Here is a 17317-nt window from a genome sequence, read left to right as displayed (position 1 = left end):
GACTGGAATAAAAGTCAGCACAGAATGGGAGAACCGTGCCTTTCTCTCAAGAGGCAGATGCTCTTAGTGGAAGAGATCTGCCTGGCGGAGGTTCCTTCCCCCACCACCACTGCACCCCGTTATGAGCCCGACGAGGCCTGGTGAAGAGCTGATGCCTGGGGGTCAGGTACACTGCATCCAGTTACGACAGGGAATAGAAAGCTAAGCAGTGAGAGCGGCAACATGCTCACAGATACCACAATGATGATTGCACTTTCATTTTGGTGCCTTTTACTAATTTCTGTCCCAGTTTGACTCTGGTCAGAGCAGACAGAGAGACACAGACTGTGTCAGTAATCACAGTGTGTGTCGGGCCCGCCCAAACTTCCTGCCAGATCCCTGGCTCTGAATGAATGCCTACTGGCAGGCCGCTCAATTAGCACATTATGGGGGGTAGGTTAGCACTCAACCAGAGTGCTTCACGAAAACGGACGCACTCATTGTCAGCTGTGTTGCGCTTATTTTTGTAAATGCCAATTTCACGGAGCTAGGCTTACATTCCCATAAGTACTGGTACTCTCTTTGTGCAAAGAGAAATTCCGGTACACAAGCGCCGAAAATGTGGAAGTGCCGGTACTCAGTACTGGTGCGTACCGGCCCATTTAAAGCACTGGTCCTGATCCCTAGGAGAGTTGACATTTCATCCCAATAATAATTATTGTAGCGGCCCATCACAGTACTAAATCATGAAGGGAAGGGGTCATTATCCCTGTCTCCCGAACGTGAACCTCCTAAAGAGATGTACAAATTAAATAATTCAATGTGTTCCATAGAATTATTATGCAACATGCATTTTGGTAGTAGGTATTTTTTTCACTGAATGTAAATGCACTAAACTGATTTAGAAAGCTTTCTCTAATTTAAAGTTTGCATTTTAATGTTATCCTTCCCTAGGCAATGTTTGCTGCATGCGAACTTGGAGTATTTGACCTACTGCAGGAGTCTGGTGCTCCCCTGCCTTCTGCCACCATTGCTGAGCGTCTGCATGCCAGTGCGGATGGGATGGAAAGATTACTGTGCGCATGTGTGGGATTAAAGCTCCTGGAAGTTGAGATGAATAATACCGAAGGTAATGTAATGTTACAGACATTAGCAAAGCCAGGCAGTGTAAATATATTTTATTAATCATATATAAATTGTAATATCAGAAAATGCAACACTTTTATTTTTAGTCCAGTTAATAATGAAAAATGCGTTATATTCTCGCTGTGATATTTATTAAGAATTTGGCCATTAATATCAATAAATAATGCAATTGAGAAACAGATAGGCCAAAGTGTATGGTTAAGATGGACGTTTTGCTAAATCCTCTTTCTCACTTGAAAACAGAGCAAAAAACCATAGTGACATTACAAACCTAGAGAAAACATTAGTACGTTTTTTATAATATAGCCTAATAAGTGTCCCATATCAATTAGTGCATCCGGAAGACGAGAGCACACTTGTTAAGGAAGCCTTGACAAAGTCAAAAGTTTGGCTTTTCTATGATGCATTCTCAAAGAGGCAGACAATATCTGTGCAGACATTAACTCAGACCATAAATATATATACACACATGTATCAACAGAGCAACCCAACTAGGAACACACTAATATGGGAGGCGAACCCCAATATTTAACTGAACCCTAGTATTTCATTTTTTTTTAATGTTGTTTTATTATCATCGTTGGGTCATTTGACTTTACAAGTGATTCGTTCACCAATTTACATGACATTTAACAGGCAAATAAAATCTTCTTTTACTAAAAAGATAATTGTGACGGGTAGGTGGTAAGGATGAGTTCCTGTACGACAAAAAACTGTTATTCATCTATATACTTTTTGAGTGTTCCCCATATCGATATGCCTAATCGTTTTTTCCTGATACCCTTCAAGACATACAGGTTCCATTCTAGTTCATATATATTAAACATTTTCCTTCTCCAGAAATCAAAAGTCGGTGCTTCAGGTTGTAGCCATTCTGTGGCTATACATAATCGGGCTATAGTCATAGCTAAAAATAGGAAATTTTTATACTTACTTATATCTTCATTTTCATTTATGATTTGACCTCCCCCTACTAACATCAATGCTGGAGATATTTTAATTGGATGATGGATGACCAAGGATATAAATTCCTCTATACTTGATGTAAACGGCAATAATTTCGAGCATTTGTAAAAAACATGAACAATATCAGCATCTTCCCCTCCGCAACGAAAGCATTTTCCATCATACATAGGCCCCCATGCTGCCATACGTTTTGGAGTGTAATACAGTCTAAAAATTGTCTTATACACCTGCGATTTCAAATTGGCTGATAAGCATATATCCTTGGGCATCATTATATAATCCACAATATTCAACTCAGTTTCTCCTAGTTGATTCTGCCAATATGAGTTATATTTATTCAAATCATCTGGCTTGTATTCCATCAGCAATCAATATATCATGCCTATCTTTTTTTTTGCTTGAACAGCAGCTATTACCCCATTAGAGTTAGGTCTGTTTAATTTCTTTAAGCAGAAATCTCTGATTTGAAGATATTTAAAAAAAGATGACTGAGATATATTAAATTTGATACAAATATTAGAAAAGGACTTGAATATTCCATCAGTGTCATATAAATCTCCAATTTTACTCAAACCTTTTCTGCCCCATTCCTTTGTTACATTGTCCCAGAATATTGAAGGTAATATTTTTTCCCCAGAAAAGGGAGTATAATACCCTATTCTTTCCAGCTTCATTATCCTTACAACCCTTCTCCAAACTCTATATGCTGATTCTAGCACCTTAAAACGAGTGTGTTTGTAATAATTGCCCTCCAGTTCTTTTAACAAGCATCCCTTCGCGTGTTTCCCTATTAATAAATAAAATATCGAGGGGGATTCTGCCAGATCCTCAGTTTGTTCTCCCGTTAACAATATTCTCATTCTTCCTAAAAAACAGACATAATAATAAAGCAAAAAATCCGGAATCCCACGCCCTCCTCTCTCTATAGGAAGAGTCAACCATTTCGAAGCTCGTCTTGTTTTAGCGGGTGCCCATAAGAATTTGGTACATACATTTTGCAGTTTGTATATATGATCTAGGGGTATCTATAAGGGAATACTGCGAAATAAATATAGAATTTTAGCTAATATGTTCATCTTGATGATGTTGCCTCTCCCTATTATAGTCATTTGAAGTCTACCCCATCTATCTAAAGATTGTTTAATTTGTGACATATTTTTATCCCAGTTGGTTTCTACTATCTCTCGTGTATGAGAATTGATTATAATGCCTAAATATGTCACTTCATGAGTGACCCCATAATCATTAAACTGAATAGTATCTGAGCAAAGCACCTGTGTTTTTGCAGCATTTAATTTGTAGCCAGAGCTATTTCCAAAATCAAGAGCTAGGCGTTCAATCTCTATCATAGCCTGTCTTGGATCTACAGTAGTAATAGCGATGTCGTCCGCATATGCGAATACAGAGTGGGGTATAGATGAAACTACAAAAGGTTTAATGTAAGGTGATTGCAAAAGTTTTAATAAAAATGGGTTTATAAATAGGGCAAAAAGAAGTGGGGAACAGGGACACCCCTGGCGAGTACCTCTTGTAATAATTATCTTCTCCGATTTCCTACCTATTGCTATAACTCTCGCGTTAGGTGAGCGATACAGTGTTTTGATTGCATTTAAAAACAACTCGCCAAATCCAATTCTTTGCATTACTTCCCACAAATATGCCCACTCTACGCGATCAAACGCTTTCTCAGCGTCAAGTAATATCAACGCCAAATCTCTTTTCTCAGTTTCTGCAATATCTATCAAGGTGATCACCTTATTAATGTGTGATATGGTCCCTCTATTTGGGATAAACCCATGCTGACTGAGTGACACTAATGGTGTTATTACCTTAGATATTCGATTTGCAAGCATCTTTGAATAGATTTTGCTATCACAATTTAGCAGGGATATGGGTCGGTATGAAGATGGTTGTTCCGGAGGTTTCCCTTTTTTAGGAAATATTACAATTGTAGCATCATCCCAGGATTGTGTGGCCCTCCCTAGTTGTGCCTTTCTAAATGTCTCCAACATAAAAGATTTTAAGGGTTCGAAAAAACATTTATACACTTCCCCTGGAATATAATCGGGACCAGCTGCTTTTCCATTCGGGATATTTATTACTACTCTTTCCAGTTCTTACATTGAGAAGGGTTGATCTAATACTTCTTTCTCAGTTTTAGTTAATTTATTGACTATTACCTCTTGTAAAAAATCTTCAGGGGAAAGATTAGGCTGACATGTATATAGTTCAGAATAGAATTGATATAGTATTTCCATTATTTTCTCTGGGTCTTCAGTCATTAGCCCATTTTGGCCTTGCATTTTCTTAATCTGCCGAGCTGAGTCCTTCATTTTTAATTTTAAGGCTAGTGCTCTTCCTATGGACTCTCCGTACTCATGGGTATATCTTCTGTACGTTATATATTTCTTAGCTATATCCTCACTCCAGACTCCTGTTATATTAGCACGACATTTGGCGATTATCCCCTCATATTCCAGAATTTTAGTCAAGTTGTCCCTCTTTTCTATTTCTTTTATCAGATTTTCTTCTGCTTTAGACAGCTGATCATACAATTCCCGCATCGTCCCCTGTTGTAAATGTTGTTTATAAAGTCCAAAGCTCACTGCCTCCCCTCTAAAGCAAGCTTTCCAGGTATCCCATATTACTTCAATATTTGCGGAGCCCATATTACTCTGTAGAAACTCTATTATCCAGTTACCCACATATTCTCTGTATTGTACATCTAAACATAATTTTATATCAAATGAGAAGCTTCTGTTTTGTCGCTTTTGACCGAATTTGGTAATCTTTATCATTAATGGGGAATGGTCGGAAGTTACCCTAGGGTAAAGTTGAATCTGAATATATGATTGGATGCTGGTTGAAGCAAAGAAGTAATCCAGCCGGACGTACTTTCTATGTGGTGAAGAATAATAAGTATAGCCAGGTAATGCTGGAAAGTTTTTGCTCCATATATCAACCAACGCTTAATCTTGAGTAAGATTAAATAATGCCTTAAATACTCGAGGTTTTCGTCCCTTATAATTCTCTGGGCCAGCCTCTAATTCCCCCCCTACCAAATTTATTTTTAAGTCACCACATAGCACTAGGGGAGAATCCCAATTAGCCAGCTCAGAATTTAGATATGTAAATACTTCCCCCTCATCTAAGTTAGATCCATATATAGAACATATCGTAATATTTGTGTCTCCTAAATTTAATGTTGCTATTACCCATCTACCCCATTTATCAGATAGACTGCATAAAAGTGTGCCTAGATTGGGTCTTATCATAATCATTACCCCTCTTATCAGACTAGTTTGCTTAGATGCAGCCAAAATTACATATCCTAATTCAGTGGCCAACCCTCTTTTCTCCCAGGGAAGGTGGGTCTCCTGCAGGCACAATATATCTGGTTTCGAAAAACATATTTCAGATGCAATCCTTTTCCTTTTATTTATGTTGTTGAGACCGGAGACGTTAAAAGAACATATTTTGATGTTACTGCCCATTATAATAACTTTCTATCCTCTGTGTCTTTAAGTAGCCAGTAGTTACTTCTATACATCCCATCCTATATATCATCCTGTCCTTATTTATTACTCTCTTGTTAGAGCTTAAATGCTTTATCTTCTCTATACAGTCATTAGAACCCAACGTGATTTTTACCCCCTTTAACCCCTGTGCCCCCCTCCACCGACCCCCCCCCTGTCCCCCCTCCACCCCCTCCCCCCCTCCATTACCGAGGCTTTCAGACTCCTGGTCCTAGTGATGGAGATGAGCGATCCACCCCCCCTGTACCCCCACAGGTTACTTCTCTTTCCTTTTGTATTTAGAAAAGAGAGGGGAAAAAAACAAACAACAAAAACAAACGTGCAATATCTTTATATCTAAGTCTTTCAATTCTTGATCCTAGTCTCAAGAGCCATTGAACTATGTTTATATTTCTAAACTACTAAGCTATTCCTCTCTAAAGTACAAAAAAATATAGTAACATCGTTCCATATCAAGTTTCATACAAAATGTTTATCCATTAGCTAATAGATCCCTTAGCCAATTAGGACATTTAAATCAGTCACTTTAACCTCTAAGGGTCTTTAATATTCTGAAGATATTCCTTTGCTGCTGACACATTTGTGAAGAAAGAGGTCTTCTCCTTATGTATCACTTTAAGCTTAGCAGGGTTCATAATATAAGCTTGAGCTCCTTTTGTCTGAAATTGGTTCACCAATTGTCGCAGCTGCCATCGAGTATCCATTGTATATTTGCTATAATCCACAGTCGCGAAAAAGGTAAACCCTTCGCCCTGGCTTTTACTATTTGGGCGTGTATGCATATATATGTCTTCTCTGGCACGAAAGTTGTTAAATGCTACTAAAAAAGGTCTCGGTTTGTTAGCATACTGTCCAGATCTAAGTTGGATGTTACACGGATATCTGTGGGCACGCTCAATCTCTCGTTCCCAATCCCATTTTTTCAAATCTGGGAAAGCCTTCTGAAACAGTTCCACGATAAATTTACGAAAGTCTTGACCTTCTTTTCCTTCAGGGATTTGCATGAGTCTTAAATTATTGCGACGTGCGCGATTTACAAAATCGGCCATTTTCCATACTAAATCCTCTTTATTAGCGCTTAACGTTTCTGTGGCCACTTTCTGTTTTTGCAATTCATCCTCAATATTGGATATCCTGGTTTCAACCTCCGTAAATCTTTCCCCGAAGTCTGCCTGTGATTTTGCAAGTCTGCGGATAGAGTTTTGGAGCTTCCGCAGGAGTTTTGTATTTTAAGGCTTTCTTGTTCAGTTTTGTCCATATGGCTCAAAATTGTTTGATATATCATATCTAAGGTGATACTGCCGGTTGGACCTTTTAGATGCCCCCCTATAGCTCCCTCAGTCATAGAAGCGTCCCCTTCACCTCTCACAGTAATAGGGCTATCCTCTGTAAGTTCATCAATTTCGTCATCGTCAACCTCACTTTCCACTTCCTCCATACGCATTTGATTGGAGTATTGTATGGCTAAATCTTCACATGAAGAGGTTGAATTCTCTGATAAAGAGTAAAAATCAACAGATTCTGCCTCATGAGATGCCGCTGTATTTGTTCTTGCATTCAAGGCTTTTTCTACCGTATTTACTTCTGTCCCATGTTCTACTGCTAGTTTATCAACGATCTTAGAAGGTTCCATATTATCTCCAGTTACCATATTTGCATCTGGGAGCAAGTTTCTGGGTGATATAGTAGACATTTGTGGCGTCATAATTGGAGCTTGTTTTTGCATATTATACAAGTCAGAGGGAAATCCCTGGAGTGCGCTAGTTGACCTGATATATCTATACCGTTGCAGTTACACTTGAACATTCAGATAGCAGGCTACTATATTTCGCTGTGCTATGGGGTGAAATTTAGTGATAATTTCCACAGAAAAATAAAATTCGTTAACAGTCTATTTTTAATAGAAAATTCATACACTGAACAATTAAAAAACCATAGTTAAAATTTCAAAGAAATATTCCTTGAAAAGTAAAAATACATAGAATCAATATCTCATATGCACAGTTAAACAATACAGTAATTAAAAATATAGGGCAAAGAAATATATACATAACACATTTGCAATTCATAAACAGTAAAGATTACAAGAACACACTATAAAGTAATAAAGTAATAAACCCCTATTATGACTGTGGCTCCTAGATATTCTCGCCACCATTGATTTCTAGATCCAAAGGCCTAGGATTGCATTAACCATTGTATACAGCTGTGACAAAAATGCATGTGCATCCAGTGTGTACTAGGCTTCACTTGGATTCTTTAATTAAGAAATGCGTTGACGCGTTTCGGTGCAATACACTTCATTCTGTGGCACCTTCCTCAGGACTTCTTGGTAGGGGTTTCCTGTGTCAAGAAGATTTCGAGTTTTTAATTTCTCTGTTTAGGGAGCAAAATAATATGTCAATATCTGTTCTCTTAGATTGTGCACTATTCACAATTCAAAAGTTATCTATGTTATTTAGGTTTCTCCTTTGCTAGGGCCTTTCATATACCTATACGATACAGTATGGGATATCTATCTACTATCTATAATCTCATATTGACAAATATAGTATACATTGCTGTGGTATAACAGGTTTTTCTATTGGTATTGTAGTGCAATATCATTCTGTACCAGTATCACACTTCGTTTATTATTACAATGCTCTTGTTAAAACATTTGTATACATTGAACCTTGTTCCCTCCAAATCCATTTCAATGTGGAAACCATTACTTTAAGGATTTCTGAGTAAAGAAGGGAAATTAAAGTGATTCAAGGGAAGAATGGGAGGCCCCTATTTAATGCAGGACACTAGCAACTCGATCCTCTTTCCTGTTTAATGAAAGCAGTCCCCACGTAAATGCTGAGTTCCTCCAAAATTAAATAACTAACATACATGCCCATGTTGTTCAAAAGACACGAACCCTGATACAACCGAGTGGGCTGTGAAACCAACGCTATGTTCAGAATGAAAAGAGATTTTCTGACACAATGGAGTGGGCTTTTGACCCCATGAGATATCTACTAATAAGGTATATACAATGCTCATTTAATTAACATGAGACAGCACTCCCTCTAACTCAAAAACCAATGAAACCCACAGTACAGTGTTCAAGGGACTAAAAATAATAAACTTAAAAACCTACGAAACCCATAGAACATTTACCGAGGGAACATAAATAAACAATAAATAAACCAATGGAAATTTTTTTAATCTACATGAGATAGTACTCCGTCTAACTTAAGAACCAATGAAACCCATAGTATATTAATAAAGGGAATAAAAATAATAAACTCAAAAACCAACGAAACCCATAGAACGTGGACCGAGGGAACATAAATAAATAAACTAATGAAAAATTAATTCTTCCCGACATGTAATAAATGAAGATGTAATGAAATATCATGGGCCCAACAAAGATAAATTATGGTAGACGAACATCGGCGATGGTTGTAAAATCACACAAATATCTTTGACGGTAGACTGTTCCAAGATGGCACTGAAGGATTTTCCTGGCCACAAACTCTTTTTCGACGGAACGGCGAGGTTCCGATCTTGAAGAAAAAGACACGGAATACTCCCTATTTAGGTATGATACCCCGGGAAATCGATAGATACACGCATCAAATTGGCCATTTAAGCAAAAGGTGAGGGTTACAATAATATATTTATAAAATTTAACACACGGACACCACTCCAAGATGGCGCATCCATGTATACAAGTCACGCCCTAAACGGAAACTGACTAACCAGCTGTCACTAATTAATTAGCGCAGCACACACGTAAATAGAAGCGCGTTCAACACAGACGCCAGAGAGCGATTCGAACGAGGCAGAGACGCGGCGCCAAAAACACGGAGGTAAGAGCTAGAGAGCCTTAACTAGTACGACCAGATAAACGGGGGTATTTTTACTAGATAGAATTGTGGAGAGATAAGACATTCAAACGCTATGCGGAGGCGCCCTAGTTAAAATGCAACTTGTAGCAATCCAGTAAGGCAAAACGTCTGAAGGGATGGAGGTGATTAACCTAACATGGAACTTTATAACCACCGCCGCAATCCCATTTTATAATCTGATGACAACACCACACATTGAGTAACACAGAGAGCCAGATATAATTAAGGGATTAATACTAATCATAAAAATGCAAACTCTCAAGTGGGAAAGTGTTTAGTTAAAGAGCGAATATTCCATAAAATGCTTTAGAACAGAATAGACAATAGCTAAACCTGACTAGCACTCAAAATAATCATTCAATACGTTCTTTGACCCCACTAGAACATATCCAGTTACCGTGAGGTTCCCAGATATCCTATGCCGTTCGAAGAGGGTTTTAGAACATTTGAAGGTAAGGTATCTGCATGATAAAATCATATAAACACTCCTAAAGTTAGAAACAGAAAGGTAATTATGAATATATCTTTATTTAAATAGAAACACGCACTTAAAAAGCAATAAGACCGAATAAACTGAAAAAGAAAACCCGATACGAGGAGTCCTGTCAAAGATAAGAAGGTATTTAAAACATTAATCGAACTCCCATTTATCTGAAGGCTAACGCTATTCCTTCAAACCCTTTACCAACTATATATGTCTCTTATCAGGCCACAGCAGCAAGAGACTGCAGACATTAAATGACACGCTGCACAGGATCGGGCCGGATCCCTTATCATAGCCATTAAGTGGTGAGAACACCCTTTTTGTAAAGGTGAGAATATGAGAATTATGCTCGAGTCACTTTAATTTCCCTTCTTTAATCAGAAATCCTTAAAAAAATGGTTTCCACATTAAAATGGATTTGGAGGGAACAAGGTTCAATGTATACAAACGTTTTAACAAGAGCATTGTAATAATAAACGAAGTGTGATACTGGTACAGAATGATATTGCACTACAATACCAATAGAAAAACCTGTTATACCACAGCAATGTATACTATATTTGTCAATATGAGATTATAGATAGTAGATAGATATCCCATACTGTATCGTATAGGTATATGAAAGGCCCTAGCAAAGGAGAAACCTAAATAACATAGATAACTTTTGAATTGTGAATAGTGCACAATCTAAGAGAACAGATATTGACATATTATTTTGCTCCCTAAACAGAGAAATTAAAAACTCGAAATCTTCTTGACACAGGAAACCCCTACCAAGAAGTCCTGAGGAAGGTGCCACAGAATTAAGTGTATTGCACCGAAACGCGTCGACGCATTTCTTAATTAAAGAATCCAAGTGAAGCCTAGTACACACTGGATGCACATGCCTTTTTGTCACAGCTGTATACAATGGTTAATGTGAGGAAATATAATTTTTGATCGAGTAGTGTTCCCCAGCGCGAACCCCACCGTCTCCATGTACTAGCTTGCAGTGCATGTGATTTCCCTCCTGTGTCAGCTACGAAGACGCAAATACATTTGCGTCCATCTTTAACATGTCCTCTTTCAGATCCGCCATGAACGGATTGAATATTCAGTTCCTATATATGCCGTGCCACCGTCTTTTTGTGGTACACTTTACACGTTTTTCAGCTCTGGCGAGAGTAGGCCCTGATTCTGCCATTAAACCTTTTTTTCCTGCTTCCCGACTCTAAGGGCATCAACCCAGGCTGCCTCTGTACCAGTCACCCCTGCCTTACTCCTTGCGCGGCTCCAGCCCAGCCTTCTGCCTGCCAAGACTGTATTCAACCTTCGAATTATCTGCTCCACTCCTCGAAAATACATTCCTGTCTCGTAGCTCAAGTAAACATCCTCCCAGCTGCAGGAGCATGGGCCCGGTCTTTCTGTCTCCGTGCAAGTAACTCATAGACTCCGTTGCCATGGTAGGCCCATGCCCCCTCACCCCGCATGCCGACACGTAGATGCATATACACGCAGACAGTATAGAGTAGTCTCTGCCCGAGAGACCTTTTCCCTTCCAGACACTACAGTTCTTTAAACATACGATATCAGATACGATTTGGGATTAGGTTGATCTGACATCCCAGACTTATGTCTACACTTGTAGTGCTAAGTGTCAAGCCCCCTTCACCCTCCAGTTACACGTCAGACTCACGTCAAGCTGCTGCGCGCGCATCTGTGTCATGAATTTCTGCTGACATTGCAAGATTCTCCTATGTATCCACCCATTTGTGACCTCATGATAAATGACGTCTCTAGTACACGCCTTTATGCACGCCTATTGTAACGCCTTTTTTATGACGTATTCATGTTTTATCTCCTTTTTTCCAGCTGTTACGCCTACTACCTATTCGCTTAATGTAATGCATTGACTATATATATGTACTTCTGTAAATAATATGTCGTCTGTCTGCCCCTTCCCGAACCTGTGTGGTGACGGAATGGTATGCCACCTTGGCTCGAGCCAATAACCCAATTCCTTTTAACAGGAATAAAACCCTTTTGAGTTAACCTCAATATCCCGGATTTTGCCTCTTATTTCTCTGAGTTATTCTTATTGATTATTGATTATAAATTATGCATAGGTAATCGATTTTACCATAGTTCTGGCGCCCGAACAGGGACCCCTCCCCCACCCCACGCGCCGGAGGTGCGTTGCAGGCCTAGCCCCCTGCCACAGCCGGACGGACAACTACGCGTACCCGCAGGATTTCCTGTATCTCCCTCAGGCCAACGGAGGTGACTGAGGCTGCGATCGACACCCAGACGAGGCGGTGAGGAGTGCGGAGGATCCCGACCTGAGCCTAGCTGAGAGAGCAAGATCCGAGGTATACGGAGGCCCACCAGTTTCCGAAGTTCCGAAGTATCTACGTCGTGAGTCGAGTCCGAATCCAGTCCGAGCCCAGTCCAGTCCAGGGTTTCCGAGGCCTTCTGTTTCCGTGCTTCCTGGTGAGTACCGTTGCTAGGGACGCATCCTGACGTGCGCATTAGTTTGTGCCGGTCAAGACAGGTTCGGGTACACGAGCCTGGTCTGCACTGTTTAGCAGTGTATCTATACTGTTTAGCAGTATATCTAGTTTGCATCTGTAAGGTGTATCTGTACTGTTTAGCGGTACATCCTGTTTCACGTGGTTGGTAGGTTTTCATTGTAATTAATTAATGTGGTTCGTTCTTGAAATGTTTTAATGTGTCATTCAAATGTCGTGGTATGAGTGAATGTCCGATCTTCATTAGTGTGCTTACACGTGTTTTATGTGTAGTGTGTTCATGTTCATATCTAAGTAAGAACCAAGTAGCCAGATTCCAGAATGCCGTTGTTTTCCAAACTAAGACAAATAAAAACCCGTAAAGGGGTTCTAGAAGAAGCTGTTCCCGTTCCACCTAGGGACACTCCAGGGTACTTTATGTACCATAAGCACGGCCTAGATGCCGTTTTGTTTCTCGACCTATGGGTGGACTACACTAAAGAACTGTCAGAGAATCAGAGATGGCCCGCTGCTGGGACATGGGATGCAGATTGCATCATGAGAGTAGAAGAAGCATTGTGGAAAAAGAAAGCCAGACAGTCACAGAAGGATGCCATCGAGTTATGGCGTAAAGAATCGCATAGGCGTACCGAAAAAGCACACAGACTAGAAGAAAAGAGTAAGGAGGAGTCTGACAAGACCCAAGAAAACGCATTAGTTGAGGAAGGTATCAGAGTAAAATTAGAACAAGTAGACAGACAGCGAAACACACTTATGAATGGCATGTTTCCCATCCTGTCAAAGGGCTTGCCAAAGGCCTCTCCGGAAGTACCGAAGGATCTACCACCCCCATTGCTCCCGACTAAAACGCACCAGAAGACAGCAAAGGACATTTTCCTTTCTTCCTATCTAGACGATGTAGCTCCCGCATATGTTAATTCCGCATTGCCACAAGTGCCTGCGCCTGATGGTCAGGACAATTATGCTCTTCCTCCCCGACAAGCTACTCCCCCGATTCCTCCTGGTCTTCCAGCACTCCTTCCACCTCTTACTATACCTACTTCCCTTGATACGAACCCGACTAACCCCTTCGGAGCCGGCGCCTCAGGAGGTGCGTCCGGAGGAGCGATAGGTTTCCAGACCCCGCCAGCCGCCCATCGCATGAGCTTTAGAGAAATAGCGCAACAGCGTACACCTAGAACAGATATTACAATTCTTGGAGATCGTCTTGCAGACTGTAGATATGATCCTGTACCCGGTAGAAAGAATGACGAGAGAATGTTACTCGCATCAATACGTTTACGGCGAGTCACGAACTTCCTAATGACATTACCTGGAATGACAGAACACCTAGATAGAATATATAAGTTTGTTCAGACAGGAGTAGGGCCTGACAGTATTAAGGAGGCCATGACCTATCAGAAAGTGGATACTAAAGCCAAGATATTGCGGTTTCTCATAAACTGCTTCATTAGAGAAGTGGATAGGCCGGGTATGAACCCGGAAGACGTAAAGGCACTCCACAGATGGGGTCAGAATATAACGGATGGACAGCATGACAAAGAGGCCTGTATAGATAATATGTACCGAAGAATCAGAACTGCAATTAATAAGATGCACGAGAGAAGACAGCCCGTACCGGAAGTAGATTCCGACAAACATGAATCCACAGAGGAGGAGGCAGAGGAGGAAGCCGAGACACCAGAACACGAACAGTTGCCGGTCAGGGAAATGATAGCTTACGTAGGTAAAGGAAGACCATTCAATAATTCGATGCGCCCAGTGCGCCCAGAAAGTAAAAGGATATATCAGGAAGCCATGTGTAATCCTAGAACACCCGAACACTTATTCCAAGCCACTGACAGAATACTTCAAGAGCGAATGGGGTACCATGTACTCGATTCTATGGATGAACAAGAATTAGCCAGGTCAGCCGTACAATGGGCTGACAGCTCTGAAAAATATGGTGATGATGCGTTAGCACACACGTTCTTGAACTTGACACCGAGTGATCAGCGTTTAGCTGGTATGTACATGATACAACATCTGCTCTTATTGTATAAAAGCCAACGTTCTGATCCAGGTCCTCTGCCTGACATATTAATAGAACTGGTCACGAACAGATGGAAAGGTCTAAGTACTGATCTAATTAAAGTAATTCTAGAACATCGCCACAAGTATAGTACCTTCTTATGTCCACAGATGAAGTCTGCACCCGTTATGGAACGAAAAACCATGTATTATATGGATAGACAGAATCCGTTGCGAGAAGTGCACCCCGTACAGAACGCAGACCACACGCTTAGACGTGTATTCGTGTATACACCTGTAACTAAAATTGAATTGTTGGAAATGAAGAAACTAGTACCCAGTCATGATAAAGACCCTGCAGGATTTCACCGCGAAATAAAGGATATGTTATTAATGGGCGATTACACTTATCCCGACCTTATGAAAATATTGAAAGTACTACTACCTCCAGGAATATACGAGAAACTCAAGGAAAAAGAGTGGGAGGTGGGAGACGCAAAGATTGATTGGGCTGGATTACAAAATGAAGAAGATACCCGAGTGCCAGGCCTAGGGCTTGGAGACAAAGTTAAAGCGTTACCAGGTTTATTAGTACAAGTGTTGCCACGTTTATTGAGTACGAAAAAGGAAGATTGGGGTGCTATTTCAGCATGCAAACAGAAACCTGATGAAGACACTAGTGATTTTTATACACGATTTGAAAAATGTTTCGGTATAAATAGCGGTCTGAAAGCAAGTAGCGAGTCATATCCACATCTTTTTGTAACGAAGTTAGTCGAGAATTCTTTGCCCCAGGTTAAGAACAGAGTACTGAAAGTAGAAAGTACTTGGCAAGCTAATACTCCTTCACAAATGTTACAAATGTTACAGTACCACCAGAATAGACTTAGAGAAGAACAAGAACATGAACAAAGACGTATGAAAGATACAAAAATGAAAATGTTAGTTGCTCAGTCGGTTCCTGCCGACGGTCAGAAAAAAGGTGCGACCCATCCCAGTAATTCAACAGTTCCTGTCAAGGGTGTATGTAATTATTGCAAACAGCCAGGTCATTATATAAACGATTGTGCAGTTCTGAAACACAATATCGCCACGGGTAAAACTAAAGAAAGACCACGTCCTCCTAGACAAGATCAGACCTCACAACAAGTACCCCAGAATATACAACATATTGCACCCATACCAGCATCTACACAGACCGTAGCGATACCCCAACAACAGCCCATTACCGCAACACAAAATACAACACAACAGATGTACCAGTATGCGCAGAACGATTACCCTGATTACCAGCGATACACATGAAACAGCCTGGAGAGGGAATTCCGCTTGCCTCTTATTGAAGTTCCTGTAGATCAAAACGGTCCTTATGTACATAGTCAAGTATTAGGGAAAGACAGAAAGTTTCTCATTGATACAGGGGCAAGCAGAACCACGATAAGCCACAACGAAGTACCAGGGGCACCCCTCTCAGGCTCACAGAACGTGTCCCTTGGGTTTTCAGGAAAACCCATTATTAATGAAGTATCACAACCTCTTCCTCTTGCCGTAGGTCCTCTGACACGGACCACAGATTTATTGCTCACGAAATCATGTCCAGAAAACCTGTTAGGTATAAAGACGCTGAAGGCTCTAGGAGCTATTATATGCTGTTCTCCGGAGGGAGTACGATTGTTTTTGCGAGATTTCAAAGGCCATTATGTATTGAGAGATATGGATCCCCGACTACAGAACGTCCCTGCACACTTGTGGGCTCAGGGCCCCACTGATGTAGGTTGCATGCACATTACCCCATATCGAGTCACACTCAAGGCAGGAGTGGTATTACCACGGATTCGACAATACAAGTTACCCCCAGATGCTGTAGTGGCTTTACTGAGAATCATTGACGAGCTCATTGCACAAGGAGTGGTTGTGGAAACTAACTCTAATGTGTGTAATTCTCCTATCATTCCTGTTCTTAAACGTACTGACCCAAATGCTCCACCTGTTTATCGATTAGTTATTGATCTGCGCAAATTGAATAAATGTATTGTACCACAGTACCCTGTGGTCCCAGATATCTCTTCATTACTGACTGCTATTGATTCAGAAGCGACGTTCTTCACTGTAATAGACCTCAAGAACGCCTTCTTCAGTGTCCCTATTGATCCGGAGAGCCAATATTTGTTCGGATTCAGTTTAAATGGACGATCTTTCAAATTTGCCCGTGCACCTCAAGGATTCACAGAAAGCCCCAGCATCTATAGTCAAGCATTGAAAAAGCAACTCGACTGTATCCACATGCCAGTTCATACTGCCCTGCTTCAATATGTCGATGATCTGCTGATCACCGCTCGAAGCGAACCCGAATGTGAAAATGCATCACTGACTGTTTTGAACTTTCTGGCCGACAAGGGACACAAGGTGTCTCCTTCGAAGCTACAATTCTGTGTTCAGCAAGTTGTGTACCTGGGTCACTTGCTGTCCAAAGTGGGGAGACAGCTCACACCTGATCGCATTCAGTTAATTGTAAACATGTCACCACCCAGAACACAAAAGGAAGTACGGGCTTTCATAGGCCTAACTTCATACTGCAGACAATGGATTCCCCAATATGCATTTCTAGCGAAACCACTCATTCAGTTAACGACACAGGAGGCAGCGACTTCGACTGTCCTCCCTTGGACTCAGGAACATACACAAGCTTTTGAAGACTTGAAGAAAGCCTTATGTCAAGCTCCTGTTTTAGCAACACCATGTTACAGTAAGCCTTTTACACTTTTTGTCACAGAACGTGAGGGTACTGCCTTGTCAGTCCTCACTCAG

The 17317-nt window shown here is 40.7% G+C and overlaps 1 protein-coding gene across 1 annotated transcript in view; it reads left to right on the top strand.

The window, feature by feature from the left end:
- The window catches only part of LOC147698094 (acetylserotonin O-methyltransferase-like), a 761662-nt gene that overhangs the window by 88862 nt on the left and 655483 nt on the right, over positions 1-17317 (top strand). Inside the window, exon 2 of the mRNA XM_086934769.1 lies at positions 934-1108. Coding sequence (XP_086790895.1) covers positions 934-1108 — 175 coding nt within the window. The remainder of the gene's footprint in view (positions 1-933; positions 1109-17317) is intronic.

This window comes from Lissotriton vulgaris, chromosome 8 (assembly GCF_964263255.1).
Source record: "Lissotriton vulgaris chromosome 8, aLisVul1.2, whole genome shotgun sequence".
Classification (NCBI taxonomy): domain Eukaryota; kingdom Metazoa; phylum Chordata; class Amphibia; order Caudata; family Salamandridae; genus Lissotriton; species Lissotriton vulgaris.
This window is presented reverse-complemented; position numbering and strand designations above follow the sequence as displayed.